General features: G+C 34.9%; 1 protein-coding gene across 1 annotated transcript in view; it reads left to right on the top strand.

Annotated features, from left to right (window-relative positions):
* LOC134649893 (ATP-binding cassette subfamily G member 4-like) overlaps positions 1–15,975 on the top strand; it is a 28,184-nt gene extending 12,209 nt beyond the window's left edge. Inside the window, exons 3-10 of the mRNA XM_063504729.1 lie at positions 7,609–7,795; positions 8,347–8,492; positions 9,657–9,895; positions 11,125–11,235; positions 11,630–11,784; positions 12,038–12,224; positions 12,861–13,117; positions 15,550–15,975. Coding sequence (XP_063360799.1) covers positions 7,609–7,795; positions 8,347–8,492; positions 9,657–9,895; positions 11,125–11,235; positions 11,630–11,784; positions 12,038–12,224; positions 12,861–13,117; positions 15,550–15,894 — 1,627 coding nt within the window. The 3' untranslated portion in view covers positions 15,895–15,975. The remainder of the gene's footprint in view (positions 1–7,608; positions 7,796–8,346; positions 8,493–9,656; positions 9,896–11,124; positions 11,236–11,629; positions 11,785–12,037; positions 12,225–12,860; positions 13,118–15,549) is intronic.
* The last annotated feature ends 3,685 nt before the right edge of the window (positions 15,976–19,660 follow it).

The raw sequence follows: 19,660 nt of genomic DNA, 5'->3' as shown, positions 1-19,660 counted from the left end.
CGGACGGACGGACGGACGGACAGCGGAGTCTTAGTAATAGGGTCCCGTTTTTACCCTTTGGGTACGGAACCCTAATAAAAATGATCATTAAATCTAACATTAACTTTATTTTACTATCAATTTGTAACACTTAAATTATTTAACTGATAAATTGTTCGAAATGAGCCCCCTCGTTCCGGCTACACAAAATTAGTCGCCGTTGAAATTAATTTCTTGTAGCCTTCAGCAAAGTGTTGTGGTGTATGCCCCTAATAACATTTTCTACCGCAACCCTTAGCTCTTAAACGGTTTCATAGCAAGTTTCATAAATAACATTTTTTACATGACCCCATAAAAAAGTCCATGGGCGTTAGGTCTGGCAGTCCTTGCAGGCTATCTAATCGTCCCGTTTGTACCTATCCAGACATTGAAATTTTCATTGAGGTAAGCAATTCTGCTGTTGTGGGCAGGTGCACCATCTTGTAACAAATTGATTAGTAAAATAAAGTTAATGTTAGATTTAATTTTTAAGACCAAATGTTTGTTAGAGAAATTTTATCCTGAATAATAATACTATCGATTAGTATAGTAAAATAGGGAGTATTTGTTTTTTTTTTTAAATTTTAGTTGGTTCGAGTCCCAGGCGAGGCAAGCGAGTTTTAGAAAATCTTTAAACGCAGTTTTGTTTCTTTTTAAAAATAAAGGAATGTCTCCTTTAGGTAAAATGAGCCAGCTTAAGGATTTAAGGTAGTTTCCCTCCAGGGCCCGACTTATCTTTCCACACTATATGGCCCAATATGCTCTTGAGTTTTTTTTTTTTCAATTTCACTATCACTTCACTGTTAACTACGAACCCTACACTGAGAATGGCTGGACATGCTCTTGGCCGTTTTGTTATTGTTATAGGTTCGTGTATTCTTAGGATTATATTGATTCTACTACTAGGAGAAAATAAATATATTCCAATTTTGCGTCAGAAGATTCTGATAAGTTCAGACACTTTTTTATAGTATATGTATTAGAATACTTAGATCTCGCACTTCTGAGCCGGAATAACTTACAATTTCTAGAAATCCTAAGATCACATGAACAACAATAAAAAAAATGCTCAATAGCTAGTCTAAGCTTACTATAAAATAGTCTACTATACTAGACTACTCTAGTTTACTCGTATATCGGTTTAGAACCGACGGTTTATCGGAAAGCGTCATTTCAAATAGCGAGCTTTTAATGAGGTAGGTAACTGTGCGGTTTTGTGATCTTCAACTAAGTACCTACCCCAGTTATCTAGAACATGAGGAAGTCGTTATTAGAAGGCCTTACTCACTTCCTTCTCAAGCATCGTTATGCAGGCGTCTACGGCATGAACGATAAAAAAATATTGTGTTAACGCAAAGAATTCCTGTAGATACTTTGTATTTTATGTACATACTTAAATGCATATGTACAGTTAACTACAAAGCTAAGTAACTCCCTCTCCATCGAATTCACCAATTAGGGATCTGAACTGGACATACTTATTATTTACTAAAAAGGTATATTTGATGGTTGACGACTGGTCTGGCCAAGGGCCTAGTGTCCTGGGTTCGAATCCTGGTAAGGGCATTTATTTGTGTGATTAACACAGATATTTATTCCTGAGTCTTGGGTGTTTTCTATGTATTTGTGTATTATACATATCGTTGTCTGAGTACCCACAACACAAGCCTTCTTGAGCTTTCTGTGGGACTTAGTCAATCTGTGTAAGAAAGTCCTATAATATTTATTTATTTATATTTTACGATGCGTGTACTTGTGCAAGCACAAAGATTAATCAATATTTAACAATATTTACACTCATAAATATCTGCGCCGTACCTAATTTACACATAAGTAATTACTGTAATTAGCCATTGTATGTAAATTTACCCGAGGCTAAGTTTTTCGGTGATTCTGACAACTAACGGATGATAGCAAAAAATGATAACCAAAAATCTGCCATTACATTTCAGTATCGCTGGATGCTAGTATTACTATTGGCAGCATAGGCAGCGGAGACCTAACCAGGTTAATACAACCTACCGGTTAGGTTTCCGCTCTCTAAAGAGCAGGGACCGGAACCGGTTACCTTAACCGGGGTTTTTCATAGGGTTATTTTAGAAGTGGTTATAAAAACCCCTACCATAACGGTAACCGTCTGATAAGGTAACACTTTGATTCGGTAACCGTATCAGATCGAGTTAACCCCTGTTACCGGTAACCGAAATAAAAACCCAGTCGATTCTGTTACCTCATAATAAGGTTTTGAACCAGTTCAAACGATTGTAATCTTTACGCAGACTTAAATTCAACTCATTATTGAATAACCGTGGTTGGCATGGGCGGTCTATGAAGCCTCCAGCACAAACAAGTTTTTTTGCCGGTAACTTCGCTTATTGTCAATTCAAACAATATTGCACTTTGAGTCCTTAAGCTAAAGTTGAAAACATAAGTGAGCGATTACAGTATTATTTTGGAGCGACAGCCGCAGGCAGCGTGGTTATTCCTTTGTTTATCTTTATACCTGTGTGTTCCTATTGTTGTGTTTCGGAGCAATTCTAGTTTAGAAATGTTTAGAAAAGGGGTTGCAAGTAAACAACATCCTATCCTAGTAATATCTGCTATTATTTACATAGTTATATTTTATGCTACTTAGATTATTATTTTTATTTTCGGGTTCACACTTGGTATGTACCTACAGATTAAAGACTGATTTAAAGAAAAATTTTTACCTAACTAGTAATTTTACTGGTACATAGTTAGGTATAATTTATCTTTAGATTCCAGAGAATAGAGATAGAGTGATTAAAAAAAATCACTTTGTGATAAAGATACATGCGCTAGTGGATTGTGGTAGATATTTTACCATTGTTAACAAATGACATATGTACTAGTTATTACGAGCTTATTTTATAATAAGCAATTAAAGTCTATTCTTTATCCGGTAGACTAAAATGACATTTCACAGTATGAAATGAAATGACACATGATGTTCATTCATACTATGAAATGTCATTTTAGTCTACCGAATAAAAAAATAGACTTTAGTTTAAAATGTTTTCATATGCGGTGAGTTTGTATGAGCTAAAAGCCGTAATTTACCTTGTACCGCTTAATGCAGCGATCAGAAAATATATATCTATAGCAGTGATAAATAAACTTATTTTAATACTTCAAATCTTTCATTAATACCAGAATTCATTATATTTATTGGGTATTTATAACATTGCTAGGTGAAATAGTTTTGTTTAAATTAAATAGATACATACATACTTAGTAAGCAGTGTTGGTCATTCAAGAATAAAATCATTATTTAAATAAGAATTCCTAAGAATAAAATCATGTTGATTTTATTCCCGTCAAAATTATTTAAATAAATTTGATTGGAAATAATTAGTATGTGAAAAAATTGAATAAGAATAATTCTTAATCAAATAAATGTAATCCCATCAAAAACATTACATGTAAAAAGGTGCAAGTCTCGCAACGCTTTTACTACAAAAAAGTTTTGAGATGTAATGTGAAACCAAGTCGGTTATTTTAATCAGTGCCAGGGGGTGTTAAAACCGTATCAATAAGATATCTTTAATTTGTAATACGTATAATGACTTGGCCATCGCACGGCTGCATAATGGCAAAAGGATCATCGTCACCTATTAAAATAATTCTAATTGAACATAACGCTAGCGCTAATTGCAGTTTGAGCATTACACATATTTACGAGTACGGTACGAGTAAAGCATTATGTGCGATTGCCAAGTCATTATATGTATTACAAATTAAAGATATCTTATTGATACGGTTTTAATACCCCCTGGCACTGATTGAAATAACCGACTTGGTTTCACATTACATCTCAAAACTTTTTTGTAGTAAAAGCGTTGCGAGACTTGCACCTTTTTACATGTAATGTTTTTTTAAGGGATCTCATCTCTTTTTGTAGGCAGTCCTTCTTTTCGGGTACTCATACCCATACTATGTATACACATATCATAACTAAATATATCTTCATTTATGAACTGCAACAGTAAATTTGTAATATCATATATTTATATGGGATTACAAACTTACTTATGCAGTTCTTAGATCTTTAAAACGTGAGTGATATTGCAATATTTTTAGGTGTACCCTTTATGTGGCCATTAAACCCTAACTCTGTACCAAATTTCAGCTCTCTGAGTTTATGGGAAGTACTAGTTCTATTCTGATGATCATGAGTGAATGAGTGTCATAAATGCGAAACTTTGCTTTCGCTTAACTTCGGAACTAAATGACCTACAGACTTGAAATTGGATTTTAAGTATGTGATTATAACTTACTGGATGACGAAAATTTCTGCGTTCTGGTCTTATCCAGAGGTTCTCAAATAGGGGCCTGAAAATGCGGCGAAATGGTTCCAGTAAAGGATGGTACGGCAGTGTTTGCTTCGCGCTCGACTTGGCGGGGGCACTGCCGTGCCCCAAGATCATGATTTTATATTCTAAATAATATTCCTAGATTAAACATGCAGTCTGGGTGCCGTATAGGCGTTACGTATAGATAGAAGTAAATTAGACAAGAAACTACTATGTTTCTTGTCTAATTTATACCTGATTTTATGCAATAAAATCTTACAAATTTAATTTACTGCCGCATAGTCTTGGTATTGGACGATACCCGTATTTCTTTTAATGTGATCTAAATCATCAGGTACAATTCAGCTGCTATGAATAAAAAAAACCGGCCATGTGCGAGTCTGACTAGCGCAGGAAGGGTTCCGCACCATTACGCAAAAACCAACAAAAAAATAACGTTTGTTGTATGGGAGCCCCACTTAGATATTTATTATATGCTGTTTTTAGTATTTGTTGTAATAGCAACAATAGAAATTCATTATTTGTGAAAATTTCAACTGCCTAGCTATCATGGTTCATGAGATACAGCCTGGTGATAGACAGATGGACAGCGGAGTCTTAGTAATAGGGTCCCGTTTATACCCTTTGGGTACGGAACCCTAAGAAAGATGTTTTTAAAGGTAGGATAAGGAATGGCTCGATATGGTGTATTCCTATTTCTCCCCGCCGGGCACAGATGGGAATAGGCGCTTCATTTAAATCATTCCCATATGTCCCCGCCTCATGTATCGCGGCGGTCACGTTGGGCAGGAACAAATGGGGAAAATACTCATGTTTATTTTCTGTTTTCGAATTATGTTTAGTATGTGGTTTCAGTGTCCGAGTTACTACCAAGACTTATGGTGTTTTTAAAAGTTCTTCTGATATTTAAAATTTGCATTTATTATTTAGACGGAAATTAACAGATATTAATATCGTTTGACACAACGCTTGCCGCACGTGTTTAGCAAATGCTGACAAAGAATTCACCACGCCACGACTTAATCCTATTGTTATTACCAATGAGTAATAAATGACGGTCTCAAGTGGAAACACGCCTGCAACTTTCTGCAAATCTAGTGATAAGCGTAGGACTCTTTTCTTACCTGCAGTAATTTACTATCTCATTCACTTTCCGTAGGTGTGAAAGAGATAGCACACGTATGACCTCAAGGCTGATAGGAATCATAAACAAAATACATACATACTTAATACGCAAAGAAATATACATTGAACCATCATAATTATAATTTCGCAGTTTACTTTATATGTAGCTTCATTATAAAATTATCATCACCGTTTCGAAGACTTCAAAAAATGTACCTATCTATCACAATAAAATCTTTTACGCTAAAAAAAAATTCAAATCAATCCGACCATTGAAAAGAGGGGTGAAATTGAAGTGGATTATGTATTGTATATTTAAACACGTATCATCGTTGTTTCTTATTTATTAATAAAGAATACATGTTTTTGGTGCAAATCTAAATAGAAAAGTCACACTCTTTTAATATGTCAATGTTTTAAATGTATAAAATCAATATAACTAAACGGAGAAGGTTTTAATACCGAACATTCATTTTACTATCTATCTATAGTTAACATTCTAATTGAATAAAACGTTATTTAGAATAATCCTACACCTGGAATAAATATTCCGTTTTTTATTTTTCATTTAATAAAATAAAAGTGACATGATTTATTAACTTTTATTTTATTCTAAAATAACGAGTGTAAGAATTATTCTTATTCAAATCGATTGGAATAAGAATAAAATGTATGTTCTTATTCTTCTTCTTATTCAAGTTATTTTTAGTCCAACTCTGAGACTTGAGACTTAGTATGCTTTTTACATTCCAACAAAACTTTCTTCTCCAATTCACGGGATTTTTTTAAACCCGAAAGAGTAAAAGGAATTAAGTAGTAATGTACGTATGTAGTATAAAAATGCAAGCTATATCAATATAAGCCAGAAACCCAGAACGCCTGAATTAAAACTTGGGAACATTTAACTATATACCTAAAGGAAAATACGTCAGGTCTTCTAAATGTTTAATAGAGTAAAAAAAATGTTTAACAATAAAATTAAATAAATAAATGCTTATGACAAAAATTAATGAACAATGGTTAGGTTATGTTTAATAACCAAAATTAATAAAATTAAAGAAATAAATAAAATAAATAAAATAAATAAAGTAAATAAAGTAAATAAAGTAAATAAAGTAAATAAAGTAAATAAAGTAAATAAAGTAAATAAAGTAAATAAAGTAAATAAAGTAAATAAAGTAAATAAAGTAAATAAAGTAAATAAAGTAAATAAAGTAAATAAAGTAAATAAAGTAAATAAAGTAAATAAAGTAAATAAAGTAAATAAAGTAAATAAAGTAAATAAAGTAAATAAAGTAAATAAAGTAAATAAAATAAATAAAATAAATAAAGTAAATAAAGTAAATAAAATAAATTAAATAAATAAAGTAAATAAACTAAAATTAATACAATAAATACAATATATACAATAAATACAATAAATAAAATTAATAAAATTAACAAAATTAATAACAAATAAAATAAATGAAATAAGTAAAATAAACAAAATAAAAAAATAAACAAAATAAGTAAAATAAACAAGAACATTAAAATAAGCAAAATTAAGAAAATTGACAAAAATAACAAAATAAACTATTATAAAATATGTAGTTAATTTATTATTAACAATTTTTCTTAGTATTTGACTGACGGCACATCACTAAATACGAATGTAGCAAACCAATAAGCAACCGATAATAAAGGTTACCATAACTGAATAAAAACCGGTTAAAAACCCCTAACAAAAACCCTAACGCGATGGGGTTTTGAGATTAACTCGGTTAACGGTTAAGGTTACCGTTTCAATAAGCTTACCGTTACAATCAGGTAACAGTATGATAGGGTTACCGAATGATAAGGTAACCGAATTGATTGGGTTACCGAATGGATAGGATTAAGCGTAAAGAGGGGTTTTCCGGTCCTTGCTAAAGAGTTTACTATCAAACGGGGAATATGTATTATGTTTTTTTTTTATTTAATGCTGTACTATTTTATGCAACAATGAATGACTTTATTTAAATATCCTAAAATTCATTGGAACCTAAAATAACGAATTAACGTAAAAACCGTTATTTACTTTAAACTGTATAATCGGTTGGTATTATTAAATAAATATCTAAAAACATTTTTACAATTGAATTGTTTATTGCAGAAACGAGACGCAAGGCAAGATCTACGTAAACGGAAGGATCCGCAAACCCAAATGGTTTCGGAGGCGATCGTGCTATATCCTGCAAGATGACAAAGTGCAAGACATGCTGACCATCGAAGAATCCCTAACCATTGCAGCTGAGCTTAAACTAGGAAACCACATTAGTAAAGAACAAAAAACTAGACGAGTAAGTATATTTTCGGTTAATTGATAAGATAACGGTACGTTACTAGTAAACGGTTACTTTAACCAAAATTTATATGGTACTTAAAATTACATGGTAAAAAAAATACACGGATTTAAACAGCGACTACCTACCCAATAGCGAAGGAATACCCTTTTGCAAATCAAATAGAACACGATCGATCAGATTCATAATAGTCGTGCGTTGTAATAATATAGTCTTGGCATATACCTAGTCGCCAACCTACTATCCAGAGGTCGATTCTAATTTAACAATCTGTTATGGTTTTGAACTGGTTTTGATACGACCTTGGTCTTGGTGATTGGCGGGCATCTCGCGCACGCATGTGCTTCATTTCGCGTGCACCAATCCCCGTGAGCGATTTTCAAGGACGTACGAAAATAAGATCAAAATCGTAACAAGTAAATTGAATTGGGATCCCTCCGCTTTCGGCGTCGGACTTCTAAAAAGATTCTCGTTAGCTATCCCCTTCTTTTCTTACCGCCCATAATGCACAATGCACTAATTATATCAACTTCGGTATTTGTTCTCAGATAAGAGAGATCATAACTGCCCTCGGCCTACGTGAGGTCCGGGACACGAGAGCAGCCCAGCTCTCGGGCGGGCAGAGGAAGCGCCTAGCCATAGGCTTGGAGCTCATATGCGACCCGCCTGTCATGTTCCTGGATGAACCTACTAGGTGAGACAACGAGCACTTGCCGTCTTTACCTATTCCCGGTTGTATTCTAAAAGAGCCCGGGTGCGATTGGCAACTTAATCCCAAGAATTGTTTTAGCAGTAGTTTGAGCTTAGGCCGGTTTCGTCTCGTTGTTTTATCACAATGATATATCGTACACACGTTTTGAGAAACTTATTTGTGCGAGCCAAATGTTTTTAGTCGTTGGTAGAGTCTGTGCATCTGTACATTTCACGAATCTTCTCTTTCCGCAGAGACTCTACCTCTGACGCCGTTATACTAACAATAATTAAACAATGGCCGGTCTACTGGGAGTCATATCCTAATAGAATATGCACATTATTATCCTTTTATATATTATTATTTATTCTTCAATTTGGTTAAAAAAATGTTATTGAATCATTATTAGAGTTATTAGATATATTAGTGGGGTTGCTCTTATTTTACCGTAATTAAAGCTATTTTCAGCCTAATAAGCTACTTCAATTCGGCATAGACCAGGATAAACGGACGAACGCCGTTGACGTACGTGATATATGTATACGTGACGTGACGTAAATCATAAAGTTTGTTAAATTGTTGCAGCTAAGTTCTTGAATTCAACGATTCTGTTATCTAAAAACTGCAATTAAAATTAATCTGCTTACAATGCAACCAGAGTGCGGCGTAAATTTATTATTAGAATACATTTCTCGTATCCTCGTGTCATTCGACTTATCATTTTAACCTAAGTAATAATGGATGAGTCAGTTGTGTATCTAGACTATGTTGCCCTTGTACTTACATGTACAAAACCTACCTGTACCTGTATTAAACCTAATCCACTTGATGAATCATTGTACACTTCAACTAAAGTACTTGATTTATTTCATAAATATTATCAGTGGTGCCCAGATATTTAGTAGCAGTTATTGTAACCGAACACATCACCATTGTGTACCTAACTGATTACTTCCATGTACAAGCTTTTTACCGATCCGAAGCTTAATATCAAAGAAACCTTTTCCGCAAGATCTTGCAAAGGACAAAGGATAAGATCGTTAATTGTTTTTGGTCGATTGTTGAACGTAAAATAGGCCATCATACATCTGGCAATAATACAAGTAAGAGGTCTGTGAGGGACGATTATAATATCCAACCAATATTTAGTAAAATATCTCTTTCCAGCGGGCTAGACAGTTCAACATCAAAGCAGATGGTGTATATGCTGCAAATGCTGGCGCACCAGGGCCGCACAGTGGTGGTGACCATGCACCAGCCATCAGCCGCTCTGCTGCAAATGGTGGACCGTCTGTACGCGGTGGTGGCTGGCCAATGCGCGTATATGGGCTCAGTCGATAACCTAATACCCTTCTTCGAAAACATTCATTTGAACTGTCCAAAATTTCATAATCCTGTAGATTTTCGTAAGTATTTTAATCATTATCCTTATCGCAATATTGTTATTGATCTAGATGGACTTCGAAACTTCGACTGTGAATAGGTTTATTTATTACCTAGCATAGAGAAAAAATTCATAGATTGCTCACTCCATACATCAGTTTTGATACCAAAAAGACTATTAATTTCAGTGTCTGCATCTAGCATCGAGTAGCGGAACTATCAGTACTGCTACATCTATTGTCAAGTAGCAATACTGATAGTTCCGCTACTCGATGCTAGATGTAGACACTGAAATTAATAGTCTTTTTGGTATCAAAACTGATTTATGGAGTGAGCACTCTTGTCTTACTATATTTCTCTATGCCTATAGGTATTAAAATACTTCCAAGGGTAAAATAAACCTAATCTATTTATCTTATTACTATATTTTTGGTAATGGGTTATCCATGAATTTATGTTATACCCAAATGTACATACACAGCAAAAACAAATGAATAAGTGTTTAACAAAATAATAATAATAAAGCTTTTATTGCTGACTGTACTTTTCTTTCGAAAGGCAACTCATACTCATCGAGACATTTCCTAAAAACCCAAACACAATTAGTTTGCGATGTTTATAACAGAGTTCCTCTGGCCACCTCTCGTGTCTATCATTAGTACCAGAGTCCAGAATATTACATTGTCACCCTACTTACACATGTACAGTCAGCTCAGCAGATGTTGCTTAGCGGGCGAGGTGTTCAGAATTACCTTGACACGCTCTTTCTCTTTCTCTTGAAAATAAAGTCGCGTCAAGATCATTTTGAACACTTGGCCCGTTTAGCAACTTCTGCTGCTGACTGTATGTGAAGTTTCAGCTCAGACAGAGCTAGCTAGAATAGTGGGGAAGTGGGTCTAATGTGGTAGCAATATTTGACCCGAGCATAAATGATACTTCTAACACATAGTACGATGATGATTTATAAAACCTATCATATATAAATATGATAGGTTCTTTCCCGGGCCTAAAACTACCTCTATACCAAATCTCATTAAAATCGGTTCAGCGGTTTAAGCGTGGAGAGGTAACATACAGACAGAGTTACCTACATTAAAAATAATCTTTAGTTAATTCTACTGAGGACCATAGCCACTGTCGGAACCCATTAAGATTTTTTTATCGCCTGGTATAATGGTACGAGTATACTACGCCAATGTTTTATGCTAGTATTTTTTTTTTTACCTTGAGTAATTTTATTATTATTTTTCAGTTATAGAAATATGTGGAGAGCAGCCAGATAAACTAATAAATTACATAGAAAATGGACAAGACATGCAGTGGCTTCATAATATATCTAATGAAAGTGATGATAAATTATTAGGTAAATACAAACAAGTAAAATCGTATTTATATACCAATTACCTACTTTATTTTAACAACAACAGCAAACAGAAAACTGCGTCACGACAATGTTTTTTTTGTATTTAAGGTTTTTATTATTGTAAAGTACCCTTAAGTTGCCTGAAAATTAATAATTTGATTGATTTAAAAAAACTAAAAATGATTCATTCTGTATCAATTAAATTACAGTGTCTGACCTGGTGCCTCTTTTTAAGTACCTAACTATTATAAATACTTGTGTTAAGAGAACACCGCTCTTCCACATGTTGTAACTTAAAGTAAACGTTGACTGATTGATTTATTTTTATGTATTTACATCGATATATTGATCATTCCTTATTAGTTCCTACTACAGTATATTTTTAATGTTACAGAAATATTTAAAACAGATTTATATGAGAAAGTGTTTCTAACGGCACTTCCATCTCCAAAAGAGGACCCGACGAGTAAGATCCTACTAGCACTGAAGAGCACGTACAGTACATCGACGTGGAAACAATTTACCACTTTGACACGAAGAGCATTACTAGTAAGTATATGTAACAGAAAATCTGACTGAATAAGTAAATAATTGAGAATATTCCCCGACTTTTCCTGAATGCCCTAAACTGCGATTGTTAACATACATTTGTACTTAGTAGCAGTATTACGACCAATCCAAGTTTTCGTCTTTTCATTGTTTTATTTTGGTTCTATTTCTTTTTCGGTTTTAATAATTTCATGCGTAGTTTTAATGTGCCAAATAGCAAATAACCCTAATAATTACTTATGTCATATTGCAGTGTGCGTGGCGAGACCCCCACTTCACGCTGATAATGACGGGCATCCACTGCGCCATGGCGCTGTTCGTCGGCGTGCTGTTCTTCAACATCGGCGAGGACGCCAAGCACACCATCGACAACTACAACTTCCTCTCCTACAGCGTCATGTTCGTCATGTTCACCGCCTTCAGCGCCGTGTCTATAAAATGTACGTATTATCCGTACTAATTACACAACACTTCAGATTTGGAAAATCTGTGTTAAAGTTTTGATATTTATACATATGATACTTACGATCATTAACGCTGATTAATACGACCAATCAAAACATATTCAAATCCTTAAGTCAGATTATATTTAGAATATATTAGTCATATATATTTAATTTCAATCACGACTAAGATGACTCTTCACTACCAATGCAAGAAAAGTCGACTTTCGTGGTAGAGCCTCTGGTACATACAATACAACCAGCTCTCGCATAATATGGATTGATTTAGATGGAGTACGATTGTTTGCAAATGAAGGGGCGTCTCTTATAAATCAATCTGACAAAGCACATATTAAACAAACAAGTGAAAAAAAATTAAACATGTACCTATCTAATTATTGTTTTAATTTGTTTCTGAAGATAGAAATAAATACTTTAAATACCTGTACGTACTATGTTAGTCAGTAGGTATGAGTATTTGTATACAGGGCGAATCACAGCTTGCTATATGTTGATTAATTGTTGTGGTCTACAAAAGTTAATAAAGTTACAATGATCTCAGACAAGCTAAGCAGCAAAAAATATACTTACATTATATAATTCATCTAATTATTCGCTTTTATCTGTTTCCAGTCCCGCTACAATTTCCAATGGTGAAGCGCGAGCACTTCAACCGCTGGTACACCCCGGGCGCCTACTACGTGTCCACACTAGTGGCTGCGTTGCCCGCGCAGACGGTGTGCACGCTGTGCTACTCTTGCATAGCCTACTGGCTCACAGGCCAGCCGCCAGAAATCATTCGCTTCGGAAGCTTCTGCGTCATTTTACTGATGGTTTCTTACACGGCTCTCTGTGTAGGGCTGCTCAATGGATCTCTGTTTGATATTAAGGTACAACCACATGTATACCTAGTCATAATGACACTCTTCTCTGGATTTGTAAAATATATAACAGATTTCGCTGGTTGTACGTCAAGCAATCTGATGCATATTTGGCACCATCGTGTTAAAACAATCTTCACTACATAGTATAAAAAACAAAGTCGCTTCCCGCTGTCTGTCTGTCTGTATGCTTAGATCTTTAAAACTACGCAACGGATTTTGATGCGGTTTTTTTAAATAGATAGAGTGATTCAAGAGGAAGGTTTATATATAATTTGTTAACCCGTGCGAAGCCGGGGCGGGTCGCTAGTATTTTTTAAGATTAAGTGCCTATTAAATACTTATATTATAACGTATTCAAATTCGATATTACTACTATTACTAGTAAAATTATAATAATTTGATATCAACTCGGCGCATCCTGGCAGTGTTTTCGAGCGAAAAGGACGCACGTTGCAGAGTTTTTGAAGTGAAAACTTCTTTAGCGGCGCTGGGCACTTTTTGAGGTGGGAAAAAAATGATAAACTCGAGACAGCGCCAGCGTAAGGCGATCACGTGACCGTAAGGGGCGTAAGGCGATCACGTGACCGTAAGCCCCGTAAGCTGGCCACTCATAATTTAAATGGCATTTAAATCAATAAAGAAAAACTCAATGTTATTTGACATTTATGCTGCGGACTCCTTTTCAAGACTCTTTACCTATGTTCAAATAATTTGACGTTGTCATGGCAGTATGTAAATAAACATGTCAATGAAAAAGTGTGATCTTATTTGAGAATGATAATAATACATAATAAATAAATAGAATACCTCCGCTAAACGTATGTATCGTGTTACCGGGCGTCAGTAACATAGTGAGGTGAGTTTTCACTTCTGTCGGCACTCCCGGAGTGCAACCGTTGTTGTTTGTTTTTTAGGGTTCCGTACCCAAAGGGTAAAAAAATGGGACCCTATTACTAAGATTTCGCTGCCGTCCGTCCGTCCGTCTGTCACCAGGCTGTTTCTCATGAACCGCGATAGCTAGACAGTTGAAATTTTCACAAATGATGTAAGTATCTCTGTTGCCGCTATAACAACAAATACTAAAAATAAAATAAAATAAATATTTAAGGGGGGCTCCCATACAACAAACACGATTTTTTTGCTCTATTTTTTGTTGATGGTGCGGAACCCTCCGTGCGCGAGTCCGACTCGCACTTGGCCGGTTTTACGGCCCTCGCTTCGACAGGCAACCGTTGGATACCGTAGGGTCGGGGTACTTTAGCTCCCAAAGGTTACTTTGTTCACCCATTTAAACATATTTTACTGAATTGATAAATGATTAAAAACCGCATTATGGGATTAATACAAAGAAATAAAGAAATAATTGTCGACTTGCCAAGTATTTTGGCATAGGTACATATAGGTCACTGGTAACTTATGTGCTCAGTCATTCTCGTTAAGACGATTCTATTGATCCCAAATTCGATGGGCTATTTTTTACATCATTCCTACGGCCACATTCGGCTTGCCTCATCAGACTAGCTTGACGGAAAGACGTTACACATAACATTATGTTTTTACTGAGGCTACGCAAGCTTAGCACAAGTTTCAGATCAATAGGAGTTGATGTAAACAAACGCATAAATAGGTACCTAATTCAATTTGTTTTGTTTTTTATAATGCTATCAATATTGTCACGAATTCCCGCATTACCGATATTATGACACTCAAAACGTAGGCACGCGCGTGGGGTAAAAAACAATCACAAACTCAAGAGTTCAACAAACCGGTTATCAGTGACGTAGCGTGTTATATAAATAGCAAACGTGGACACGTAACATTATTAAGCTACAATCTTCGAGCAACACTGGCTTCCGATAAGTCGGAAGGGAAAGCCCAAGCGATATCTTACCGTACAAATCATTCTGATTTTTTTTGCGGGGGGAAACGTGCACACAGTTCTCACTCACTACATACCAAATTCAATCTGTAATAAAATAATCCAATACATAGAAAATCACACACCGACTCGGGACATATACTGGGTTGGTAATCTTGTTATAGCTAATGATCGGCGCTCGGACATAAATGCTCTACCTCTATCAATTTCGAATTATCACACTCTTACAATGTGAGGTAACGTACTTATAGGAAAAGCGAATGGGTGGGTTTTTTATAAATAGATGGCATATAGTAAAGACCGTGACCGGACGTAGACGGTGGCTGGGTGGTCTAATGGTCAGGACGTTAGCCGCGTAAGCTGAAGACTCAGGTTCGCTTCCGACTTCGGCCACCGGTGGACTTAGTCACTTTTTCTTTAGTTCATACGTACATTTAATTTTATAATTTATAAATAGCAATGTAACTACTTAAACCACAAATAAAATTAAACAATTTGGATTGAGTAGGTAGGTTTTCTCTCATTGTTATACTTACAAAGCTAAACTATGTTATTACAGCACGCCATGATCTTCGGGCCGCTCTTCATAATGCCTTTCACGGTATTCTCTGGCTTCTTCCTGCACCTGCCCGACTCGCCGGCCTTCTTCCGGTGGCTGTTCCACGCGTCCTTCCTGAAGCACGGCCTGGTGGGCCTCTGTATCACCATTTTCGGCATGGGCCGACCGCGCCTGCCGTGCTCCGAGATTTACTGCCACTACACGTACCCCCGCTTCTTACTCAAAGAGGTCGGCATGTTGAATGAACAATATTCCGTTGTTATCTTAGCTTTTGCCGTTATAGTGGCCGTAGTTATTCTGTGTACATATGTTTCATTAAAAATTAGACTCAAGTGTAAGTGGTAAAGTATTATTATTAGGTTTAATTAATAGAAATTTTGGGTTGATGAGCGTTGCCATGTTGTATCAAGTTTAATTTAAATGTACAGCAAGTAAACTAGTGCAGTTAGTAAGTTAACGTATTAAGTCAATTTGTGGGTTATTTAGATAGATACAAAGCTAGTCACATCAACCAGAAAATAAAAAGCCCGCCAATAATCGGTTAAGTGCTGTATAGTACTGTGACATATTTTTCATATATTTTATGGGGAATTCAACATCGAACTCTCCTCACAAAAAGGAACCTGATCAAATCGGCATCGACTCACGATTAAGCTACTGTTTTTACGGTTCAAAATGTGTAATTATAAAATTAGAACTTCTAGTGTGTGTAGGTATTATATTTTATTGTCACTATACCCACGTTGTTGTTTGAAGCGCTGGTAACCTAGCGGTAAAAGCCTGCGACTTCCAATGCGGAGGTCGCGGGTTCGAACCCTGGCTCGTATCTATGTTTTTCGGAACTTATGTACGAAATATCATTTGATATTTATTTACCAGTCGCTTTTCGGTGAAGGAAAACATCATGAGGAAACCGGACTAATCCCAATAAGGCCTAGTTTCCCCTCTGGGTTGAATGGTCAGATGGTATCTCTTTCGTAAAAACTAGTGCCTACGCCAATTCTTAGGGTTAGTTTTCAAGTGGACTGCCATGAGCCGTGGCAAAAATGCCGGGACAACGCGAGGAAGATGATGACCCACGTTGTTTTAGACACGTTGTTGTTTTGTAACTGATCAAAATGTAAAACTCAAACGTAAACATACTAAACCAAGAAAATTGATCATGGTTATTCAGCCAATCACATTTTGTATTTATTTTATTGGCTCAATGATAGTCACGTGGTTTTGTTTACAGCATTAATAGTCATAGTTTGATATGAAAAGTGTATTAATTATACAACTTTTTGAACTATTTTTTGTTTCAAAATTTATATTTTTGGTATTTTTGTGGTGATTTATAAAGGTATTGTCATTTCATGTTAATATGAATGTAATTTATAAGTAGGTAGTTACCAAACAATACCTATGCTATTTATTCTGTGAATAGATCAGAAGGCACCGAAAAAGTAATTATGTATATACCTATACAACTAGGTATATTATGGCACTTATTGAGGATCTATATCGGAATCCCTAAAGTCTTTTCTCCTATTTTTGCATTCCCTAATATTGTTTGTCATAATGATCAGTTGTCCTAACACCAAAAACCCTAATTTTGGTTTCCCTAATTATTGATTACTTATCCTAATGTTATTAAGCATATTTTCTTTTTTGCGGGGGTTGCAGTTCTAACCCTAACCTAACCCACTTTTGTGGCAGCAAGTTCTAAAACCTAACCATTTTTCAGAACCTTACATTATGAAAAATAATCGTTATGACAATTGATCGTTAGGGCATGTGCCCATTAGGACAAACCAGTTAGGGCAAGTGACTTTAGGACAAACGTTGTTAGGGATTCAGAATGAGACCCCTTATGGATGTATGTATAATATGAGTGTTTCAATTATGCAAAGGTGCTCTGGTGTGTAGCGTAGATGCACGAGTGTGAACTTACGCATATACTCGTATCTGTGATTTAGTGCAATCGTAATTAAAATCCCTACTATTTTTACTGTTTTGCCATTGTTTTATGCCATCGGTACGGGTATAATAATATATTATTATTAAAAGCTTTAACTAACATAAAAAAATATCAAATAAAATCTCGAGAAAAATTAAAAAGGTGAATACACTTAACCTCTTTATGAAGTTGGCTAATGTCTAACAAGACCAATTATTTGTGTGACAATACACATTATAAAAACAAATATTTTCAGGATCTTCTTTAAATCAGGACTTGGGAACAAATAATTACTGCCTTGGGCTAGGGTGTCTCAACCAAGGCAGTATTTTTTCCATTTTAAAGTTATTCTAAGCTTAATAGCATCGTTCGCCGACGTTTCAGCTTGTTAAAAATTAATATTAGTGATGTCGCACAAACCTTATAACCTAGTAATTTATGGGTTCCTTGTAAACATTTTTTGAAGTTGGAAAGGGTTTGCTATATTCTTTTTTGTGATTCCATTGTTAAAATATTTACTAATGTTAATTTGAACAGATAACCGAACCATAATGGACAGAAATATAGATAAGTCGTATGTATACCTACTTTGATATTCAGTCGTTACAGTCATTACAGTAAGTAATATTTAAGTAGTCATTATTAAGTTAAATTGGGTAAAATAGCACATCCTTTGCGACCTCTAGTTAGTATACTCGTTTTACCTGTACCTACTGTTTCTCAAACTCTTTATCAAATTGGCATTAGTAATGAAAGACCTGGACGAAACAGTTAAGGATAAAATGATCTAGTATGCTTAATCCTCACACAATAAGTTTACTTGAACAACGATAATTTCTTAAGTATTTACCTAAGTTTGGTGCGGTACTGTCACATTAATTTATCAATAAATTGACATTTCAATATAATCAAGTGACAACCAAAACTCACTAATTAGATAAAAATTATTAAACAAAAAACCGGCCAAGTGCGAGTCGGACTCGTGCACGGAGGGTTCCGCACCATCAACAAAAAATAGAGCAAAACAAGCAAAAAAAACCGGCCAAGTGAGAGTCGGACTCGCGCACGGAGGGTTCCGCACCATCAACAAAAAATAGAGCAAAACAAGCAAAAAAACGGTCACCCATCCAAGTACTGACTGACCCCGCCCGACGTTGCTTAACTTCGGTCAAAAATCACGTTTGTTGTATGGGAGCCCCACTTAACTCTTTATTTTATTTTGTTTTTAGTATTTGTTGTTATAGCGACAACAGAAATACATCATCTGTGAAAATTTCAACTGTCTAGCTATCACGGTTCGTGAGATACAGCCTGGTGACAGACGGACGGACGGACAGCGGAGTCTTAGTAATAGGGTCCCTAAAAATTACCTTATATTGGTATATTATACTAACACGGTTCATTATGGCTCTTAACTTTTGAAAAAGTCGTGAGTTTTGGCTGTCACCTGACAATATTATATCGTCAGGAATGATGGAACCGAAGTTCGTTACATGTCATTTTAGTCATGAATATGTATTTGTAAATATTATGAAGAAAAGAGATATGAATATAGAGTATTAAATGACATTGTAAAAACAATTTTTTCTACTCCAGCACTTAAATGTGTCAATTAAATGACTGACAGTGATATCTAAAGCAATGTCATTTGAATGCTTTGTCTATAGGCTCATAAGATGACTGCTAGCAGTCATCTTATGAGTATAATACAACTGCTTTATTTTTTTTAAAGATACAAGTTCCGATCATCTTGATTGAAAGAGGTATGTTTTCATTTACAATAATAACTCTTTTTTTTTTTAAATAATAACTCATTTTTTTTTAAATAATAACTCAATTTTTTTTAAATAATAACTCTTTTTTTTTAATAATAACTCTTTTTTTTTAATAATAACTTTTTTTTTTCTTTTCTTTTTTTTTTTGCTGCAGCTGTCATAGAAAAAGTAATGTATGCAACAGCTCATAATTGGTTCTTAAAATTCTCGGGTCTTTTTTTACAAAACTCGACTACGTCTCGTTTTGTAACTTCGACCCTTGAATTTTAAGAACCCTTATTATATCACTGTTGCATAAACTACTATTATACAAGGGGAATATTAAAACCTAAGACATATAAAAACTTTTATTAATTAGCATCTATAGACACTAATCTTCCGAATAACAACTAACGAA

Source organism: Cydia amplana, chromosome 1 (assembly GCF_948474715.1).
Source record: "Cydia amplana chromosome 1, ilCydAmpl1.1, whole genome shotgun sequence".
In the NCBI taxonomy this organism is placed as follows: Eukaryota; Metazoa; Arthropoda; class Insecta; order Lepidoptera; family Tortricidae; genus Cydia; species Cydia amplana.
Note: the sequence above shows the minus strand (reverse complement) of the source record. Positions and strands in the feature narration are given on the sequence as shown.